Source organism: Pimephales promelas, chromosome 5, assembly GCF_988280905.1.
Source record: "Pimephales promelas chromosome 5, fPimPro1.hap1.1, whole genome shotgun sequence".
NCBI lineage: Eukaryota > Metazoa > Chordata > Actinopteri > Cypriniformes > Leuciscidae > Pimephales > Pimephales promelas.
In genome coordinates, this window is record NC_142773.1 from 32,586,040 (window position 1) to 32,608,241 (window position 22,202).

The 22,202-nt window shown below is 37.9% G+C and overlaps 3 protein-coding genes across 5 annotated transcripts in view; 1 reads left to right on the top strand and 2 right to left on the bottom strand.

The window, feature by feature from the left end:
- Window positions 1-9,426, bottom strand: part of plcd1b (phospholipase C, delta 1b) — an 80,333-nt gene extending 70,907 nt beyond the window's left edge. Inside the window, exon 1 of the mRNA XM_089131323.1 lies at window positions 9,326-9,426. The gene's annotated coding sequence lies outside the window, so the exon portion shown is untranslated. The remainder of the gene's footprint in view (window positions 1-9,325) is intronic.
- A 3,666-nt stretch (window positions 9,427-13,092) lies between these two features.
- mplkip (M-phase specific PLK1 interacting protein) lies at window positions 13,093-14,669 on the top strand. Its single transcript, XM_039676566.2, has 2 exons — window positions 13,093-13,575; window positions 13,798-14,669. The coding sequence occupies exons 1-2, from the start codon at window positions 13,243-13,245 to the stop codon at window positions 13,993-13,995; spliced, it is 531 nt and encodes a 176-aa protein (XP_039532500.1). The 5' UTR covers window positions 13,093-13,242; the 3' UTR covers window positions 13,996-14,669.
- Window positions 14,670-15,163: 494 nt separating this feature from the next.
- ralab (RAS like proto-oncogene Ab) lies at window positions 15,164-21,478 on the bottom strand. 3 transcript variants are annotated; one of them, XM_039676565.2, is made up of 5 exons: window positions 21,066-21,478; window positions 17,784-17,976; window positions 17,495-17,703; window positions 17,244-17,418; window positions 15,164-15,342 (listed from the first exon to the last, which is right to left on the bottom strand). In XM_039676565.2, exons 2-5 carry the CDS (start codon window positions 17,883-17,885, stop codon window positions 15,301-15,303), a joined length of 528 nt encoding a protein of 175 aa, XP_039532499.1. In that variant the 5' UTR covers window positions 17,886-17,976; window positions 21,066-21,478; the 3' UTR covers window positions 15,164-15,300. The 3 variants fall into 3 exon arrangements, with proteins under 3 accessions (XP_039532499.1, XP_039532497.1, XP_039532498.1); XM_039676563.2 differs by having other exon boundaries at window positions 15,164-16,860; window positions 17,784-17,936; window positions 21,066-21,476; XM_039676564.2 differs by having other exon boundaries at window positions 15,164-16,860; window positions 21,066-21,476.
- Window positions 21,479-22,202: the final 724 nt, after the last annotated feature.

Consider the following 22,202-nt stretch of genomic DNA (forward strand, 5'->3'; position numbering starts at 1 on the left):
TTTGACAGCCAAAACTAACTGTAAGCCTGATTTTATATTCATTTTTTACATCCATCCAGTCATTTACTGTTAAATAAACTGAAGAAAATTCACATTTTTTAAAATGTTCCGCCTCCTCACATTCCCCTTTTCACAAGTTCAGAATACAACAACAAAAAGTATTGTAATTAACCTTGAGATATCGCAATGCAATTTACTAATACTAATATTCTTTAAATAACTATTTGCAATCTGTACAATCTGTATATTTGCAGTAAAGCATACAGACATCATGACTAAATCAACATAACATGACATAAATCAATAAAGAAACCTTGTGAGCTTGTGTGTTCAGATTTCGAAGCTCACACAATGGGACGCAGCTGAGACTGACACTGTGGAACTCATTTAATGTCCACCTGTTTTCTATAAACTTTTCATTACCTCTGTATAAAATGTGTGTCTAACCAAAGCAGCGATGGCCAGAGCTGACAAGGAGACAGGCGAGGACTCTTCACTCTGAGAGCACACAATAATCCTTGCTGCTCCCTCTGGAGTCTGAGAACCTGTTACAGAGAAGTGTGAGGTTACACGTTCGCAACGTTCGCGTTGTATCCAAGAATACAACTGTCTGACCTCGGAAAAAGAGCATATACTCCGTCCGGAAGGGTGAACTCAGCCGTTTGGAGAAAATGTGCAGGCCACATGCACTAAACAATGTAAATGTAAGTCATAAACAAGCTCATTTCCTCAGTGGTTCCAGAGCAGAAGGCTATGTCATCAAGATGATAGGCTAATAATGTGCATCCCATGTGACAATCGTTTCAGATGCTTTGATGTGATTAGTAAACAAACTTTCACATGAGAATCACAGTAATGCTTTTGGCTGAAGTGCCACAATGGGAGAGAAACACAAAACGGAACAGAATTAACCGTGAACTTAATGCGGTGTTTGTATTCCCCTTTATCTGCCATGGCTCCTTTCCTATATATGAGTCATAGAGGCACCAGAGGAAGCTTCTTCAATCAATAGGCTTTTTCATGTGGTGGGATACTGACGTCCACCAGCCTCCTGCCGACCTCTAGATCAAGGTGACCACTGGTGCACAAACAACTGCTCCCTGGTGTTTAGTTCGTCATGACGGTGACAAAGCAGTGCACCTCTGGGACGTGTGATGCTGGGTCTTTTTAATGCTAATGCAAACTAAATCGATACTGATAAAGGCATCCCTATATCGTATATTCTGATTTTGCATAATTAGTTGTAATCCTGGGTCAACTCATTTTGTTGATCCTAGAAAAACATTACTTTTTACAAATTTTATCCTGACCATATCCCTACCCCTAAACATCAAGTTAGCCCTAAAATCAGAGGGAAATGATGGGTGAATAATACTGATGTAGAAGCACTTAACCCTGGTTGTAAGCCTAAAGCTTGAAATAAACTGTAAAGTTGTCCAGTAACATGTTGTACTTGGTGAAATCAGGTTCTGCGCACATAACATTAAGGTTGAAACATTACCTTTCAGTGCTTTAAGGTTGCAATGACGTTGCTGCTTATGGCTGTTCAGGAACCTCTCTGATTTCATCCAAAATCCATTTGTGTTCCAAAGATGAATGAAGATCTTATGGATTTGGAAGGACATGAGAGTGCGTAATGAGAGAATTTTCATTTTTTTGGAAGCACACATATATTAAAAAAAAAAAAAGATTTATATGGACAAATCATTCATAATAAACAAAGCATCCAGTGATTGACGTTCTCATTGCTTGTACATCTATTAAATGAACTGAAAATCAACTAGATTCTAATTCATTTTCACAGGCTTTTTCCAAACCACAGATGGGAAAACATTTCCGTTTGATGAAGCTTTAGACATGTGGTTTTAGTCAAGTCTGAAGTATGCACGTTGTCCACTCTTACAAAGTCCTCTTCACTGCTCTGTGGTGAGAAAATTCATTGCCATCAAAAAATCTTCTCACTGTTCCTTACAATGAATTTCTCTTAGGATTCTAGTAGACCTCTGAAAACTATTGTGGATAGAAAGGAGAAAGTTGCATGTCCTTTATGATGGAGGATGAACAGGGAAATTGCAAATGCCATCTTGTGGTTAAAAAGTTGTAAAGTACATCTACTGCTATACTTGTTTTTACCCAAGTAAGTTTGAAACTAAATACTCAATTACATTTCTAGTAAAAAAGTCAAAGTCCTTACAATTTAATCTATACCAATGCAAAAATAAATTGTCATACAATTTCATTTAGACCAGTGGTTCTCAACTAGTGGTTTTCTAGGGGGGCAAACTTAAAAATAACTTAAAATAATGCAAACAACTAAAATCAAGATATTTTATTTCCCCCTTTGACAATTTTTTTGAGGAAGAAGAACCAGGGTTCCCAAATTCTTGGAAGACCTAGATAAACAAGGTTCTCGAAAGATTCTCTCGTACTGCATAATATCTTACGCTAGGGGAAAACCTTTTTTCCCCATATAGCGTAAGGCTCTCTTCTAGAGAGAACCGAGTAAAATTGATTGATTTCCAGACCAAAAAAGTCATGCAAGTTGTTCAAATCTTATAACTTTTTGGGCATCTTACATTTTATGAATATATATTTTTCTAGGTATGCCAAGCTCTAAATTTTTGTACCAGATGGAAATTGTGAGTAAAAAAATATTTGTAAACGTCTTTATCCTGCCAAAGACACATGAACCTATCCGTAAGTGTAAGACACAAATCCTCTCTCTAACAACTACATTGAAATGTCAACTAATTTAAGTTCTGTAAACCTTGTTTGGGGAGGAGAGTGGGATCATGGCTTCTGATCCTCTGGGATAGGATGGGAGCTGCTCAGTGGGATAAAACGTGCAGCATCACTGCGTTTGCTACAGGGGTGAGAAGCTCTTAATGTGATCAGACATCTGCTGAAGACAAAACTCACATGACGCAGTATCTGTAACAGAATTAGCAACTGTTCACACTACTGCACACATCTGAATCTTAATTATTCAAAGACTTAGATTTGAATAGCTACAAAGATTTTAGATCTGCATTGTATGTGTCGGATGGAAACAGTTCAGTTTATTGCTATGAGAAATGTAAACTGATATCATGAACTGGGGCGTATATCTGATCTTCTTAAACTAATCAACTCATAATTGCTTTCATTTCTGTCATTTCCTTAACCTTCTGTGCCTCACCAAAATCATGTTTCTTCTTTCTCTGACTAGACCATAGGACTAGACGCATAGTGTTTTTCATGTTGAACTGAATTTGTTTTCAGTTTTATCTGGAAAATTAGAAAATGTGAATGTTCAAAATGGGTTGCAGGCTCACAATGAATTGCAGAATGTTCAGATCTTCAAAAGATTAATTCCTAACAAAAGTTTACACATATTTTGTAGTGCTAATGAGAAATTCAGTCTTGAATGACCAGCACATTGGTCCCTGTAAAGGTAAAAGAAGAAAAGTCAAATAACGAAAGGATATACGTGAGAGGGGATCTCTCCAGCTTCACAGCAGCCAATCTCAGACTCTTGGAAAACCGCTCAAATCCATGGGGAGAGTTAAGTGAAAAAAGTTTCAACAGCTGACAGAAATGGTTAAGCTCTTTTCCCATGCCACTGATCTCTGCCGAAACACTTCACAGTACATCAGGTCTTTTCAATTTCAAGACAAAAGGTGAAAAAATGTTAGAGGATGTGAGGTGTGAAAATATCTTTGAAACACAGTGAACAGCTGGCCATTATTCATCCCAGGATATTCTCTTTCACTCAGGCTCTTTGTTTTGATTAGGCAATCATGAAAGGTAAATAATGAGCGTATGCAAATTAAGGCTTTTACAATGCCAGAATGAATTGTGTGGCTTTCATGGAAGAAGTGTGGTCATCTTTACACAGATACAGCACCTCCTTGGGAAAAACATACTAACTACAAAGCGGCTTCGGCATACTCAGGGCCAAAACCATTAATCTTTTCCCTCTGGCTATCTTCCAGTTTTCCAGTTGAATAGATGATGTAGGTTTCAGGTTTTAATAGGTTGCATGTCCTCCAAAATATGTATATCAACAACATCAAATATTTTGATATGATTTGGGGCGACTATAACACACCTTATCCCCTGACGCTGTGGAAGACTCACCCCATTGAACCCTCATGGCTATGAATCTTTCCACTCGAATCCTGAATCTCTGTGATTGGGGCTTGCAACAACAAAAAATAAGATGAAAAATATGTAGATGAATTACTATAATCCAACTAGGTGAAAATAAAAGCTTAAAACAGCATTTAATGTTACTAAACATGTCAGAGGTAATTCTACAAATGGATCCAGTGAAGGCATTTCAGCCTTTTGAGAATTTAAAGAATTCAAACTTTAATGAGAATTGTAGAAAACCATGCAGCAATAAAAAAAGTCTACTGTTTGTAATGCAATTATCTAATCAACCAATCACATGGGAGTTGCTTCAATGCATTTAGGGGTGTGGTCCTGGTCAAGACAATCTCCTGAACACCAAACTGAATGTCAGAATGGGAAAGAAAGGTGATTTAAGCAATTTTGAGCGTGGCATGGTTGTTGGTGCCAGACGGGCCAGTCTGAGTATTTCACAATCTGCTCAGTTACTAGGATTTTCACGCACAACCATTTCTAGGGTTTACAAAAAATGGTGTGAAAAGGTTAAAACATCCAGTATGCGGCAGTCCTGTGGGCGAAAATGCCTTGTTGATGCTAGAGGTCAGAGGAGAATGGGCTGACTGATTCAAGCTGATAGAAGAGCAACTTTGAAATGACCACTCGTTACAACTGAGGTATGCAGCAAAGCATTTGTGAAGCCACAACACGCACAACCTTGAGGTGGATGGGCTACAACAGCAGAAGACCCCACTGGGTATCACTCATCTCCACTACAAATAGGAAAAAGAGGCTACAATTTGCAAGAGCTCACCAAAATTGGATAGTTGAAGACTGGAAAAATGTTGCCTTGTCTGATGAGTCTCGATTACTGTTGAGACATTCACATGGTAGAGTCAGTGTTTGGTGTAAACAGAATAAGAACGTGGATCCATCATGCCTTGTTACCACTGTGCAGGCTGCTGGTGGTGGTGTAATGGTGTGGGGGATGTTTTCTTGGCACACCAATAGTGCCAATTGGGCATTGTTTAAATGCCACGGCCTACCTGAGCATTGTTTCTGACCATGTTCATTCCTCTATGGCCACCATGAACCCACAATGTGATGGCTTCTTTCAGCAGAATAATGCACCATGTCACAAAGCTCGAATCAATTCAAACTGGTTTCTTGAACATGACAATGAGTTCACTGTACTAAAATGGCCCCCAGTCACCAGATCTCAACTTTGGGATGTGGTGGAACGGGAGCTTCGTGCCCTGTATCTGCATCCCACAAATCTCCATCAACTGCAAGATGCTATCTTATCAATATGTGCCAACTTTTCTAAAGAATGCTTTCAGCACTTTGTTGAATCAATGCCACATAGAATTAAGGCAGTTCTGAAGGCGAAAGGGGGTCAAACACAGTATTAGTATGGTGTTCCTAATAATCCTTTAGGTGAGTGTGTGTGTGTTTGTGAGTCAGTGCACATCTTGAAAAGAAGTTCAGGCAGCAGTGAATAGGCGACATGGTTGTGCAATTTTTTTTTAGAAAAATCTTTCATCCCCAACAGGACATTATGTGCATCAAAAACAAAGTATTGTGAACTCTTGTCTCTTTTTTATATAAGATTTTGTTTGTTACAAAAAAAAACCCATTGATTGCATAGACAAAAGAGCTGCTGGTGGAGAAAATGTGGGTCCACACGTGCTGACCCAAGTGCAAAGGTTGACAGGTCTGTGGTCACACAGTTCAGCCACAGCAGAATTGGGACATTTCAGTTTGGTTAATTAGTGCCCCTGGACATTCCCCAAAGGGGCTCAGACTCTAATGTACTGGACTCAATGCATCCTTTAATTGCTTTCTGTGTGCATGTATGAGTCTATATACGTTTCGTCTGTCTATTATTTTTATATTTCTGTGCTTACACTCTTAAAAATAAAGGTTCCAAAATGGTGTTTTCACAGCAATGCCATGAAAGAATAATTTTTAGTTCCCCAAAGAACCTTTCAGTGAACAGTTCTTAAAACAACATTATTTTTTATTAGTGAAGAAGTGAAGTTTTCCCCTAGCCTTTTATGCGACAGAATGGTTCCATGTATGTTGAAGGTTCTTTATGTTTAGTTTTAAGCGTGAACATTCATTTATCATGTAGGCAGGTACATGTGAGCGAGCGTCATATAAAATATTGACTTAAAATACCTTCATTCCTCATTATCTGCTGGATTAAATGTTTTTATTGACCTTATATTTCACCGAATACACTCATTAAAATCCATTCTTTCCAATGTTGATGACAGGAAAAAGTTGGGCCACCATTTATCTGGCAGTCATATTAAAGAGCATAATGCAGGTAAAAAAAATCTAAATGAATATATTACCTTGTATAAAAACACCATATGAAAAATTAATGTAGGATTTAAAATGTTTTAAAACGACAGAAGGGCGCTAATTTAATAGATAAAGTGAACGTTTCTTGGACTGCTTGTAAAAACTGCTTTTTTTTTCAACATTGTGTCATTTTACGTCACGACAGGGAGCCTCGCCCTTGGCCAGTGTTGCCAAGTATTTTAAAGCAATTCTAGTTCCTACATTACATACATATATAGACTTGTTGGGTCCTCTCTTGTACAATATGCCCTTTAAGATCCCAAACTATGTTGTTACGTAAAATTAACTAAACTATTATTTGATCCATCTGCAGCTATACAAATACTTTCTTTTGTTTGGAAAAATTCCATGACCCCATCTCTCGTTTGCCACACAGATAACAACGGACGTGTTTTGAAGCCAAGTGCGTTTTCCGCAGCTATTCACATAACCGATTGCTACCTCTGATCCAGACTTGGCAGGGAGGACGTACCAGCATCTATTTTGGCTTGAGTCCTAATTGGTCTAAAAATAAACGTACTGTCATTGATCAATTAATCTGTTAACACATACATTCTTTCTTTTCACAAACGTGTTTATGAAACAGTATTACACATCAAAGGGATGGCATTTCAAGGGTGCATTATATGTCAGAGGTTTGTTTGTGAAGTGATTTCATGATTCCCGGCCCTCACGAAGCAGATCATAAAGTTGTTAAAGAATTTTTTTCAATTTTATCACACACACCTGCAAAAAATCAGTCTGGAAGTACTCATAATACTCATCATAATACCCTAAGCTCAAACAGGTGTTTGAGACAAATCTTTCCTCTTATAATTGGCATAAAAACAGCTGGGTTTTTTGTGTGTGTGTGTGTGTGTGTGTGTGTGTGTGTGTGTGTGTGTGTGTGTGTGTGTGTGTGTGTGTGTGTGTGTGTGTGTGTGTGTGTGTAAAGGATAGGACAAAGGAAGATGATAATTCCACTCTAAGGAATATTCAAGTCATTATCTTGACCAGACTGCTACACTCTTCCCAGAATTCTCAAGCATTTATCTGATATCTATGACGATCCTTACATAGATGTTATCTATGTAAGGATGCCATGTTATTTCAAATACATTTCCATGAGATTTGTAAAATGAATGTGGGTGGAATTTTAGGCGTTATATAGGTGGAATGATGATTATCGCAGGCATTACGCGCTATGAGACCATGTTGAATTACTGAAGGAAACAAGATGATTTTAGTCTCACGGCATCTGTGAAGTTATCCAGGGGCAAATAAAAAATTAGAGGCTCTGCCAAAAAAGAAAAAAAAAGAAATGACAATGCTTAGAAAAGAATTTCCTCAAAAAAGTTTGTCTGCTGAACTCTTGATGGATACAGGTGCTACTGCTCATCTGAGATCTGTGATTGCCCCGAACTCCTCCAATTCATGTAACAGATCCCCAGTGCGGTCTAATTCCATTAAGAGCACAAACAACAGCACCATTCATCATGATCCATAGTTTCCTCTGAAACTGAAGAATGAGCATTTCACATATAGGTATTTGAGTGCACTGCATAATTTTCCCATGCACCAAATGGGAAGTGCCACAAAGTTTGAAGTGCCATTAAGAATCCAGAATGAAGCAGCCAGAGAGAAGTTGTGCGAATAACATGTGACCAATTAAGCATGTATCCAGCTGACGGGATTTGATTATTAGAGCATGAGTATACCAATGCTGCAGGATTCTGAACTCTAGGTATAGAGAGACCAAAGGCATCTCGCAGCAACAAACAAGTTTGTCACTCTCTCTAGCACATTCCCAAAGCAATTGCCTCAATCTAGGTCCATGAACTATTGCCAATACATTCCAGAAGTGAACAAAAGGCCTGATATGGCATTAGGATGGATGGATGGATTGGGACATGGTATCCTCTCTTCTACACTGAAAAAACAGCAATGGGAGATAAATGCATTTCATTTTATGTTTCTCATCTAAACATCTTTTTAGTCTTGTGCCATTCATTTAATGTTGAATGATGTTCAACCTTTTAGAATAAATCATGTTGAAATGAAAGAAATTAGTTATATTTCTCTGGAAACTCCGCCCCCATGGGAACACGCAAAGGAAATTCAGTAAACTGCTCTGCTCCATAGCAGTCACTTTAACACGAGGCCAGTAGCATATAGCATTAGCACCTCAGCTCCACTCACGTCTCGCCTCTTTGCCCATTTTATTTTAACCGGGAGTGACGAGAAGTGACACGCTGCCAAGATGGTGGCGGCCGGCCCCACCCCACTTTAGGCTTCAAAAACAAGGGGGTAATCCATCAGCCGGAAGTTGAAGCCTCACGGGAGCTGCCATTGTAGCATAAATTACAATGGCACTGTTAGCATTCATTGACTCCCATTCATTTTGGCATGACAGGCTCCATTACCTTGTATATTACGTTATGGCCCCCTTAGAAGCAGGTTTTGTAAAAATAGGCTAACAATTGTAGCAAACCCCCAGCCAGACAATGTAGAAGCGTACTAATGTTGCCAGAACCCTTTATTTATGTTCAGCCGTTAGCCTTAGTTAAACACAAATCTACTTTCCTTTCAACCTTTCTTCATGAAACAATGTAAGAGCTAGAGGACAGATAAATAACATAAAATGAGCTCTTACAAACAAAACATTACCCGAAGGCCAAATTAACCAGACAAACAGTCATTTATATAAGACCTTCTGTGACATTACCCGTATAGTATTAACAATACTAAAAAGCTTGAGTTTACATGTCACGAGAGAAAATAATACATTTAAACACTTATTCACAGATAAATGGATTAACCTTCATATTACTGCACATAACTATTAAACAAGTTAAACACACAATACCTTGTTCCCGTTCCAGCTAGGTGCTTAAATGATCCTTTTAGAGATTTTTACAATTTCAGACCGAAATGTGCTTCTCCTTCTTACTTCCGTGGGTGCGTCGGACTAACTAGTCTCGAAACGCCAAAATAAAAGTCTCTTAATATTAACGAAAAAAATTATAAAATAAAGTTCTGAAATTATTATTTACACTTTCCTTAGAGTTAGTTACAACGATTGCGCCATAACGAATCGACTCTCTGTTGCACAGTTGAGAAATGAGCGTATAGATAGAGAAGCTCATAAAGTTGATCCTGCTGCTAGCTCATGGACAGATTTCACTCGGCACAGCTACTAGAAGACATACAGGTTGCTCACGTGACAGGCTCAGTTTAAGGCGCAGTACGCCTGGCGTACGCCTGGCGATCAGTCAATGGGGCCGCTGTGCCCATTTCTTTTACTGTCTATGCTATTTAGCTCCACCGCCATGCCTCCAACTGCTCAGTTTTTCAGTACAGTACCCTTTCTTTTATAAATATAATAAAAATAAGACTTTTTGCAGATGGATGCAATACTAAGAAGTAGCCTAGGCTTCCCAATCCCAAGATTTCGAATGCAGACAGTAACTTCTTTTCCTGAATGAATCAGCATTTTAAAGGAAAGGATTGAATGAATGATTCGCTGGGGCAGTTTACACCTGGCCATTTTATGCGTTTTCTGTCCATCCATCGCGAAAAGACCATGTGTAAATGCCCTCTGAAACGCATTTGAGACGGATTTGAATCCACTTCAGGACGTGAGCAGCTGAGCATATTCATCAAGCCAACGTGCAAACTAGCAAATCAAAGTGAAAGTAAGTCGCAGACAATGATCTTCATTAAAAGCAAAGAAACAAAATGATCTTACCAGGGCTGTTGCCGCTCTCTCTTGCTATCTTTGATTTTGAAATTAGCCGATGATCAATAAAGCAGCTCATATGTTTTGCTTTCGGTGCATGCACTCCATTAAATCTGCTTAGCGTGGGAGTTGAAGATCGGATTTATATCCGTTTTGCAAAAACACATGTGACCAGATGTATATGGAAATGTTTTGATAAATCAGTTAGCTATCCGATCTGAGAAACGCATTAAGTGGCCAGGTGTAAACAGTCCCATAAAGATGGTCACTTGTCACCACCTAAATTTGTAAATTAGGAAACTGAAGAAGTGACAAACCTTCAGTGAATGGATGATGGAGCGGGATTTGAGGTGGGACAAAGTTAATCTGGGAACTCTGAAAACATGGGAACCAGAGGGCAGAGCATGAGCAAAACCTATGGAAGGAAATAGGTCACTTGCCTGGGAGACTTAAGAGGAACACAGTTCATCTGAGTGCCACATTGTTTCTCAGTGAGTTGGCCTATGACTTCAGTGTCAGTTTTGTCCCATAAAACATTTTGTCCCTCACGTTCTCTCTCTCTCTCTCTCTCTCTCTCTCTCTCTCTCTCTCTCTCTCTCTCTCTCTCTCTCTCTCTCTCTCTCTCTCTGTCTCTCTCTCTCTCTCTCTCTCTCTCTCTCTCTCTCTCTCTCTCTCTCTCTCTCTCTCTCTCTCTCTCTGTCTCTGTGTGTGTGTGTGTGTGTGTGTGTGTATTTACTTTATTGTTTGTGCTATGCCAGTCAAGCCTGCGCCTGATCTTGGGCCCAGAAATGGCCATTATTGTCTTTCCCAGGCAGGACAGAAAAATGTTACAGTTGGTTGCCAATCTAATGTCAAAACTGATAAATCTCTAACACTGAAAAAAAAAAAAAATTAATAAACAGCATCAACATCAGCTGACACCAGACGACTTCAACGTCTGTGCTGTACATAAGTCTAAAGTAACAAGATAAATTAAGAAAACTGACTTATATTACTTTTTCTAAATTACTCAGTGGAGAAAATTAGAAATTTCTAGAGCCATTGTATTCTCGCTGCAGCCGTTAGTTCAAGCTCAAGTTCATTTTATTTATATAGCACATTTTATAGCAGCCACTGACTGACCAAAGTGCTTTACAGGACTTCAGCATTAAAAGACAATAATACCATGCATTATCGTGTTGGTTTAAACAGGTTTAAACCAAATTTTGGAACTTGGTTTAAGTTCCAAAACTAAATTTCTCAAGCTTTAGAATGCCTTTTAAGGCCAAATGAAATACTAACAAAACCAAACACAGTTCCACAGATGAAACTATACACAAGAGCTTTGATTTGAATAAAAAGAAAACACGGTTGAGAACTCAATCCATCAGCAGTCCTCAATCAGAACTCTGTGAGAAAGTGTAACTCCTCCTCACTGTAAAAAAAAAAAAAGATCAATAAATTATGACAACATATGTTTTTACATTGCTTTAACTCACCAAAATAAGTTAAGCAATTTTCAACTTTTCTTATAAGTTATACAATATTCATTTAATTTTTAAAAGTCAGTTTAATGTAATTTTAAGTTTAATAGACTTAAACATCCAAGTTGATTGTATTTACAATTTTAAGGGAGCAACTTTTTTTTCACAGTGTATCCTCTCAGCACAAAACTGTGTCAATGATGAATTATGATCTGAGCACATCTAAAACACAAACGTGACCTCAACAGAGGATTATTCACAACCACAGGAGCTCTGGCCCCTCCCACTCAGAGAATGGAGGGAGGTTTTAATTTTTATGTCAACTATGTTTTGCTTTTATTTTACTGCACATATTGGCTTATCCACTTTAAACCATAGACATGAATCAGCGCACTGCTTAATCTTCTAACAGGACTGTGTAATGGTAACACTGACCTCTGCTGACAGCTGAAGAGAAACAACTTGGCTCTCACAAATATCCTACAGTAAATCATAAAGAGAAATTAACACTCAGACTGCTTTCAACGAAATCAAATTATAATATCAAATTGGTTAGAGTAAGTCATAAAGAGAAGTGAACCCCCAGACTTCTTTCAATAAAAATAATGATAAAAAAATATTCCCAGGAACTTTACATTTGTTTTCCATGACATGAGTTCTCGATTTTAACACTTGAGATCAGTCTTTGACAATCTTAAACAGGGTACTTCAGCCAGCGTATTTAGCATAAGGAGACATTTTTTGAGAAAAAGTGGGACATGGGATTAAAAAAACACTACCCATCGATGAAGTGGTCAGGAACATCAGACTATGTTCATGTGTACATGTAAGCCTTAATATTTATACATTTATCTCCAATGTGGGCTACAAATATAAAAGGCCCTGGTGAAAAGTCCAGCTTAGACCATGCATGAATTTTTATTTATTTTTATTTTGTATATTTTTAAGTAGGAAAATCCTTTTGGAGTGCTCTAAAGGTGCATAGAAAATAAATAAGGAAAACTTTTTGTCCATGGAGGCTACCAGCATCCAAAACACTGGGACGGTCACAGTGAAATACTAAAATATTTGCCCAATGTTGTTTATTGCTAAGTAGCCTACTTGAGGTGATGAGTGTGTTAATTACACTGAAACGTTGCATAGATGGTTGGTGTTTGACGGTGTTGTGCCGAATTTCGACCCCCGCCAAATTATTACCCCCCTAGTATTGGTAGGTTTAGGATTAGTTGTGGGGGAGGGGTTAAGATTAGGGGCGGGGTTGGGATTAGGCAATCAGGTACTGACTTCAACGAGGGGGGTAATAATTTGGCAGGGGGTCGAAATTAGGCACAACAACGGTACTTTCGATGAATAAACTGTGTGGGCGTTTGACGCTCCGTGAGAATAGGTGGCAGTATCGAGTCTTTCATTGGCGATGTTGTATTCAAATGATAATCGTCGAGAAACCATTCTTATTCCGGGTCGTTCTGTATTGTTATGCTAAGTGCAAAACAGCTTTAGGAGCTTCAGGTTATAATAAATACAGTCGTCATTTGAGGTTTAGAAAACTACTACTTCAAATTAGTAAAATACTACGACAGGATGCAAAGACCACAGTTTCGCCATCCGCGCCAGGGCTCGGGTCCACGGGCAGCAGGTTTCCGCAGCCCGCCTCCAGTTTATGAAAGGACAGGGAACATGTTTCCATCGCCTCCGTGGGCATTATCCGGCCCTCCGCCGCCGTTTGGACCGAGATTTGGACCGTGTTCTCCCAATACCCCGCCGAGAGAGTTTGGTGGTAATAGGGGTGGTGGTGGGAAATATAATAACGGTCAGTCTCCAAATCTAACACCGCACAGATCGAACGCCAGTCCCCGAGGCGCACCGTTCAGACGCTCGCCGTATGAGAGTCCCGGGCGACACTCTGGATATCAGGTAGTTCACTCGTGTTCAGGCCCAAATGCGCGATTTTAGTTTTTATACAGTATTATGTTCTGTGATTTCGCCTCTTTGCCGCAAATTGTGCTGCTCTGATCCGAATTAATTTCTGCGAATTGTGTGCGTTTATATTTTGTTGTTGGCTAAGACACTATAATATAACCCTTGTTTAAATGTGGTCGTTTTAACGTCTTTCTGCATGATAATTTTCTCCTTAAGGGTTCACCACGGACATCAACACCATATGGTTCAGCGCATGGCAGGGAGAGAGGGACAAATGATATGGAAAAGTATTACAAACCATCAATGCTTCAAGATCCCTGGGCTGAACTACAGCCTATCTCAGTCACACAAACTCAGTCTAAATGCAACTCCAAACAAACCAATACAAGCAGACAAGGGAGGTACTACAATTAAAACGCAGTACATTTCTCTAACTTCAGTGAGAGGCGAAAGTCACTGAACAGTCCTTTTTATTTAGTGCAGCAGCTGTAGTGCACTAAACTTTTAAAGTCAAACGGAGCCAGACGAACACATGGACCTGAGGCAGGATTCACCAGCAATAATTCTTGAGAAACTTGACTCCACAGCATTTTTATGTACTTTCTTGTATTAAGAGACCTTCTCTTTTACTTTTATATCTGCACTTCAACGTCAGGATCATAAAAATGGGGTGCGTTTGTAACTGGCAGCCTATTGAAAATAGCTTGCCGTCTCTGACACACTCCCATGGAGTTTGCAAATCTTTCATTGAATTCCGAGGAATATGTCTTCAAGCTCAAAATGCAGTCTAACAAAAGAGATGTCTGATCATCACCACATCCACCTACCTCTCAGTATTGACTGTGCTGTTAAACTAGAACGGGTCAAGTATTTGTAGGTTTGGCTCCTTTCCTAATTTTCTATGGACTGTTTTTTGTTTTTTAAACTTTTTATTTTTGGTGACACTTTTTTGGTTTTATTAAAATCTATGGCTTTCTTTTCTGCATATATATAAAAAAAACATGATTAACAGATAATGTCATTATAAATTGCCCTCAAAGGACCATTGTTGGATTATAAGCCTAATTTAATTAAACTTTGAAAATCAATACAGTCCTTGTCAAAAAACAAACATTGAAAGTGAAAATCTGTTGCGCTTTATTTACTAGTAAAAACATGTTTAATATCTTCAAAGTTAATCTTACTGTGGATTTTTGAAGATAAGGTAGGTAACGCCACAGCATTACTACACGTCCAGGGAAGTTGTAATTCAGTAACTACACTTTTTGCTGTAGGATATGCCATATGAATCTAATGTTAAAGGTCTACAAAATAGATTTTTATTAATGTAATCGAACCATTTACATTTTGAAGTTTAGTATGCTTAAATGTTTGCTTTTCGTTTTCATTCAACATTCGTATCACCAGAATTGCTGTTGTAATACTACATTAGTGATGTCCATTTTTATGTCTTTAAATTTAACCTTATTTAGCATTAAGATTACTGCATGTTTAGCATTTGCCAAAAGACACTCAAAATATAGAGTGAAATGAAAACATTTCATCTTGTACAAGTAATAAGAAAGACTCAAACAATAGAGGCTTATATTAAAATGTCTTGTATTGTAAACATATAGCACTCAAAGTCAGTCACTTTTTTATTTTTACACAAGTAATGAAGTGTTTCTTGAGGCATCCGCCATTGATAAGTCAGCATCATTGCCCCGTGGCACACTCACCTCACAGACCAATCGAGAGCTTCGTTTGAAGGGTAGTAACCCACTATGACAGATAAAACAGAGGGAACAAAAAAAGTTGCAAACGCCACAGTGCACACATAGATATAGGTGAAGACAGTTAAAGGAAGCTGTGTTTTAGCTGCAAAAGAACAATATTTGGTAGAAGCCAGAATAATGTGGAAATAAACTGTCAACATCACATTTATGTACACATGGATGTGCTTATTCAAAACCATTCATCTAAGGGTGACTCTGAGGTGTCTGAAATGCAGATTATGTCCAGCCCTTTTAGAGTTTCTTAGTTTTAGTATGAGCGAGTATGATTCCGCAATATACTCTTGCCCTCAAAATAACTAAAATTCGGAACATTTTAATTTACAATAGAAAATATAATTACACTGGATAAAAGTTAAAAGAAAATTTAAATTGCATATAAGTTCTAATAAAGTACACACTTCAGTCTGTAATAAAACATTCCGACCCGTTTTCACAGTAAAGTTGACAAGCTAGATGATGCTCTCATTTCTAAATGGCAAAATCCATGTGTTATTTTGGGACCCATAGAAAAGCACAAATAAAACCTCTAAATCTGGTGCCATGCACACAGGGATGAGTGAATAAGCCCTTTTGACTATAAGTATATTATGCATGAGAGATTAGTTTGTTAAATCACATATTTGAAACAAGTTTGATGCACTAAGGAAATTAAGATGAAATAAGGGACAGTGCCAAATGTTCTGAAATGCATGTCATTTTACACTTTAGAGAGTGTTTGAATTAAATCAAAATTTTTTCGTAAAAGCCAATTTCTATAAACTCCATTAATTCTTGAGTTCATTAGATATTCAGCTGTTTTTAATCATTTGCGCATTGCCTTAGGAAGTATTTAGCAATGCCCATGTTAGACGAAGTCATATAGCTGTAATTTTCTTTTAGATAGGTGCCTAAAAGCATTCATACATGGAGCTTAACACCCACTTTTGTATACTCTAACAATAAGGCTTTACTTTTGGAACTGAAACAGAACAGGATGTTTAAATCTCAAAACACACCGTGAACTTCGTAACAAATAGCTTGGAGTAGTAGTATTTTCCCAGCAGTATTAGTGTTCAGCACTCAATGGACTCACACTTTACTAAAAGCAACTAAAGTGAATGGAATCTAGTAACAAATTAAAATTATAGTAGTATTTTATGGTGTGCTTGAGCTGAGAAATGTTCTTATCTGATATGTCAGACCTTTGACACCCTTTGTCATTTTAATGCATATATTCTGTCGACTTATACCTATCGAAGAACCCTACACACTGTTGACTAGATATGTTTTTTAGAGGTGATCTCCAGCAGTTAACTGAAGAATGATGAAACCTGATGATTTTTTTTTTGAAGCAGTGGAAGGGTAAGAGAAGAGGTGTTAGCATTCTAGTGCGACTCGGTTGTTATAAAATACAACATCTTTCTCGAATTCTCTTTGCCAAACTTTTCCTCTTCTTTTTTCCATTTTTTTCTTTGCCATCTTCCATTTTTCTGGCTCTGATCTCACGCATGAGATCAAAAAACACCTGGAAGGATTATGAAGTTTGTATGAATGTCTCATTGAAGAAGAAAAATCCTCTTCAGTTCTGCTAAAACTAATTCATTCTGTTTATTAAAGCAATAGTCCATCCAAAAATGAAAATTCTGTCATCTGGTCATCCAAACCTGTATGACTGACTGACTAACTTCTATGGACCGCAAAAAGAAGATATATTTTTGTCTATAAAATGACAGTCAATTGGGGCTGTTTTTTTGTATTTAAAACAAGTACCTTCTTTTATGTTCCACAGAAGAAAGTAAGTCATACAGGTTTCAAACGGCATGGGGGTGAGTAAATGATGACAAATAGCATTTTTGGGTGAACTATCCCTTTAATGATCACATGTAATGGTCGCCAAACCAGGCCTACCTTATCTACGTTGGCACGGGTTTTGGCTGAAGTCTCGACGTAGCTGACTGCCCACTGCTCTGCTCTGGCCTTGGCCTCCTCCACCCCGACTTGCCGTCGGTCCTCCAAGTCTGACTTATTTCCCACCAGCAGGAAAGGTACGTTATCCTCCTCCTTCACCCGAAGAATCTGTTCTCTTGAAGTTTAGAGATAAAATGAGAAAACTTTGACTAGTATTATATTAATCATCAGTTTCAGAGTCATTTCTCTACCTGAAATCAGCAGTTGCAGCAAAGGATTCAGATTCTGTGATGGAGAACACACAAAGAAATCCCTCTCCGCTGCGGAAGTAGTTGTCCCGAATGGCAGCGTAGTCCTCCTGTCCTGCCGTGTCGAGGATGTCGATTTGGACCTCCTCTCCATCCAAAACCACCTTTTTTCTGTAGCTGTCAGCTTTAGTGGGCTCGTAGTCTTCCACAAACTTGAAAGAGACCAGCATAATTATACTTTATGGGTAACATCAATTAACACACTGTGAAATTCCAAAATTTGAAGTCTTACCTCATCATACATGAATTGCAGTGTTAGTGCGGACTTGCCCACGCCACCACTGCCCACCATTATCACTTTGTGAAGGGCCAAAGCATTCCTGTTTGCAGCCATGGCTTCAAGCAATGAAACAGGTGGCAGTGCAGTGAAGAAGTGGTGAAAAATCTGAGGTAGATGGGTATTAAGGGAACCCTAGAAATAAGCTCTTTGAGAAGAACACAGCAGATTTTAAAGCTTGTGAAACTTTTAACAATTACTGACATTCATTAATAATAATATATACCTGCACCCTTTCAAGTCAGTCAAACGTGATTGGGCTGATTTTTATGAATAATCAACTTTCCGACCCTGCCTGTGATGATGAAAACACAGGCCTACTTTCTGTTGCATCCTCTGAGAAAATGCTAAAACAATGAGGCTTCTCATTAAGGCTAGCATAGCATTTGTTGGTTCCCTTCCTAACTGACACTGACATCATTGCTCACTCAGATTCTCTTCACTAGAATCTGAGGACTATCAATACATTCACCCTAAATAAAATTGTTATTACATACATACCCGTATGTTGTTCCGAACCTTTTTTTTCTTCTACTTTTTCTGCATGTGGAACATAAAATCTTTTTTGGTATTAAAGGGTTAGTTCACCCAAAAATGAAAATTGTGTCATTAATGACTCACCCTCATGTCGTCCCTAGCCCGTAAGACCTCAGTTCATCTTTCGGAGAACACTGTTTAAGATATTTCAGATTTAGTCTGAAAGCTTTCTCTCCCTCCATTGAATATGTATGTACGATATACTGTCCTTGTCCAGAAAAGAAATAAAAACATCATCCAAGTAGTCCATGTGACATAAGTGGATTAGTTAGAATGTTTTGAAGCATCGAAAATACAATTGAGCCCAAAAATAACAAAAACTACTACTTTATTCAGCATGGTATTGTCTTCCAGTTCTGTTGTCAATCCTTGTTTGGTGACGTAAGACACTGCTGACGTGTTCTGGTGCATCCGTGTATTAAGGTTCAAATAAATATGGCTTGGTAAAAAATGCAAGTCTTTCTCGTGTCAAAATCCTTAGACATGTTTGCGAAGATTGTTTTGTTTACAGCATGCGTCTCCCTCATACTGTGAACGAAGCTCAGGCGCACCAGATTAAAGATCAGCATCACTACGGACTCATGAACACGAATTGACAACAGAAGAACCGGAAGAGAATACAATGTTAACAAAAATCATAGTTTTTGTTATTTTTGGACCAAAATGTATTTTCGATGCTTCAAAACATTCTAACTAATCCACTGATGTCACATGGACTACTTTCATGATGTCTTTATTTCCTTTCTGAACTATACCGTACATACATTTTCAATGGGGGGACAGAAAGTGCTCTCACTAATATCCTAAAACTGTGTTCTGAAGATTAACGGAGGTCTTACGGGCTTGGGATGACATGAGGGTGAGTCATTAATGACATACAGTAATTTTAATTTTTGGGTGAACTAACCCTTTACTGTTAATAACCAAACAATTTTGGTGAACATCGACTTCCATTGTATAAACAAACATTTCTTAAAATATCTTTTTAATTGTTTACAGAATATAGAAAGTCATAAAAAGGTGCGCAAATGATGACGGCATTTTCGTTTTAAGGTGAACCATCACTTTAAATATTCCTAACAAATACCATGTGAAATCAATTGGCTTCCGTGTAAAAAAAAAAAAAACTCTTTAAAAGTAAACCTCTGAAATCATGGGTGGGGTTACTAGACAATAATCTTGGATTACAGCTATTGACTCAAGTGCAGACTGCTAACTACAGCATCCGTTTAAGGTTTACTCAGTTTACACAGCTCATCTAGTGTAGGAGAGGGTGTGGCTAATGGTAAACTACATGATGCATGTAGTACAATTGATTTCTTTTACATGATTGACCCCCCATAGTAAATATTTTAAAATAATGAAAAATTCAAATGAGCACTTGACTTATGGGGCATCACATTTCTATAAAGGTGCCTTAGTAGGCTTTTGTTTGTGGCACTGGTTCATTTGAATAACAGACGAGATTCGAGAATGTTACCAGGTTGCAATTTAAGGACTGGTAATAAAGCAGTAAATATTTTTGAACCAAAGACTACAGGTTGGTGAATATTTCAATACAGTGTTGATGAAAGGGCCTTCTGTTAATTCATACAGACAGCATTCTTATCAAAAGATATCATTTGATTCAAAATGAACATTTTCTGTCATAACTTTTTTTTTTTACATGTTAGCTTACACTGTATGGGCAGATATATAGATAGATGTTAAAGTACCATACTACTATGAGGTATTGATATCCACCTCTTAGGGGGCAAATAAGGCAAAGTTACACTCTTCAGGGTACATTCCTACTGAAAGGCTGTTTTACCCCAAAAGGTAGGCTACAATTCTAGCACACTGAAAATGTAAATAACCTGATAACAATAGCTATAGACGGCCTTCACCTGTAGAAGCAGTATAATTTGAAATCTAGAACGTGTTGTAATTTGTCTCTACAAGCATTTCCTTTTGTGAGATTCACTATAATAATGTAAAAGTATAAGTAAATATCATTTACTATGGCTGCTACTGTCCTTTGACGCAAAACTAACAGCTCGACAGGTGACAGCTGTGATGATGTAGAAAGTGTAACGTTATTTTTAAAATCACAGTTTATACAATTATCAGGGTGCGGGGATCAATTTCTGACCAATAAAAACTATTTACAGGGTCGTGATACATTTCTCAACAATTAAATAACGACTTACAATGCAAGCGCGTGATATTTGACACCTGTTCCGCATGTAACGTTACAGTCGTTTAAGGAAAACAAGACTCGCGTGAATGGACTTAATTCACTCAATAGCCACAAGTGATTGAATTATTTCAATGGTATGCTGTGCCCCATCATTCAAAAAGAGAATAACGACAACATTGATTCAGAAAAGTGCTCATTCAGAGCTATGCCTGCTGCTGCTGCTAGCTAGCTAACTTAAACATTTTGAAATGACACGCCGACGGGCTGCTGTAACGTTAGTTCGCGAAATCGTAAAATCACGAGTGATTACCCTGTTATATTTAAATAGTACTCACAGCGCGCTAACTGACACTTCCGTGTTTTAGAGGATCTCGTTTTAACACTCCACAGCTAACGTTAATAGGGAACACTACTGCTTTAGTACGAGGTTGTCTATTAAGCCAGCTAACAAATTAAACGAACGTCGTCAGTGTTTATTACAATACAAGTTGTAGAAATGTGTGTATAAATCAGATACTTACCAAATGAGCATGAGCTCGCGAGTTTGAAGTCTTGTTAGCTTTGCTGCTGCGGGCAGATTTGTTATGCTTCAGTGCATGACTAAGATGGGAGCAGCACTGCTGTCAGCTTCGGCTTGGCTGGGCTTGGTCTTCTTCACACTGACTAAGTTACCAGGTTAATTCTGAATTACAACATGAAAAAAGTGCTAATATGCTAAGACCTGAGTGTACGCCACATAACTCGATGGGGTTACGTCCGTCATATGTTTTACTTCTCAAAACTATTTAGCCTTATTTCTTTCACCTTTAAACTTTTCGTAATACTATTTTCTTGTCGATTATACGTCTACTTTAGCATCGACTGTACAGCTGAGACGCAAGCTAGCATGTTTTGAGACGTCATCACAATAATTTTCCACCTAGAGGTCTCCTGGTTAAATTGTACATCACAACTAGGAATGCTAGCCTTTAATGAATGCTGAATTATTATTATAGCAGTTGCAGTTCAACAAAAATAAATACAAAATTCTCACCATAAATGCTGATTATCAAGTTGGCATGCAACCATTCAGATTCTTGATCTCTTTCATAAGACAATGGTGATGGTGAGCTGGGCTGTGTGATAAGTAGATCCTATCAAATGGAATCACAAGTAACATAATGAATTAAGTATTAGAGGTTATTTTTAAAATATTAAAACATTTATCTCAATCTGAATTTCATTGCATTAGATCCAAGTGGCATCTGCATTAATGCTGAGACTAACTTCACTTTTCTAAGGCACTTTTTCCAATTATTTTGAATCAGTTGGTCATTTCGTATGGATGTATGAAGCCAATTCCTCTCGAGTACAAGGGTATCTTAGCTAGCAGAATATCGCCCGGTTTAGTTCACATCAATGGCAAACATGAATCACAAAGTTTGACAACCTTTTTGAACATATAATGAATTTTTTTTAAAGTGCCATTTAAAAAACAAAACACTTGTTTCATTATTATGTTATATAATATTTGTTATACAACATTTTTTTTTTTACATATATAAGACATAACATTTATAAAACTACTGTTCAAAAATTTGTTGTCAGTAAAATCTTTGTAATGTTTTTGAAATAAGTCTTTCATGCTCAACCTGGCTGCATTTTTTTATTCAAGAATA

What these genes read in the sequence shown, in the direction of transcription:
- mplkip (XM_039676566.2), top strand. Translation starts at nt 13,243, where the DNA reads ATGCAAAGACCACAGTTTCGCCATCCGCGCCAGGGCTCGGGTCCACGG. An exon ending in GGCGACACTCTGGATATCAG is followed by an intron (nt 13,576 to 13,797) that starts GTAGTTCACTCG and finishes TTTCTCCTTAAG; the next exon opens with GGTTCACCACGGACATCAAC.
- ralab (XM_039676563.2), bottom strand. Translation starts at nt 17,885, where the DNA reads ATGGCTGCAAACAGGAATGCTTTGGCCCTTCACAAAGTGATAATGGTG. An exon ending in GCTGCAACTGCTGATTTCAG is followed by an intron (nt 17,419 to 17,494) that starts GTAGAGAAATGA and finishes CTAAACTTCAAG; the next exon opens with AGAACAGATTCTTCGGGTGA. An exon ending in CCCGTGCCAACGTAGATAAG is followed by an intron (nt 16,861 to 17,243) that starts GTAGGCCTGGTT and finishes TAATCCTTCCAG; the next exon opens with GTGTTTTTTGATCTCATGCG.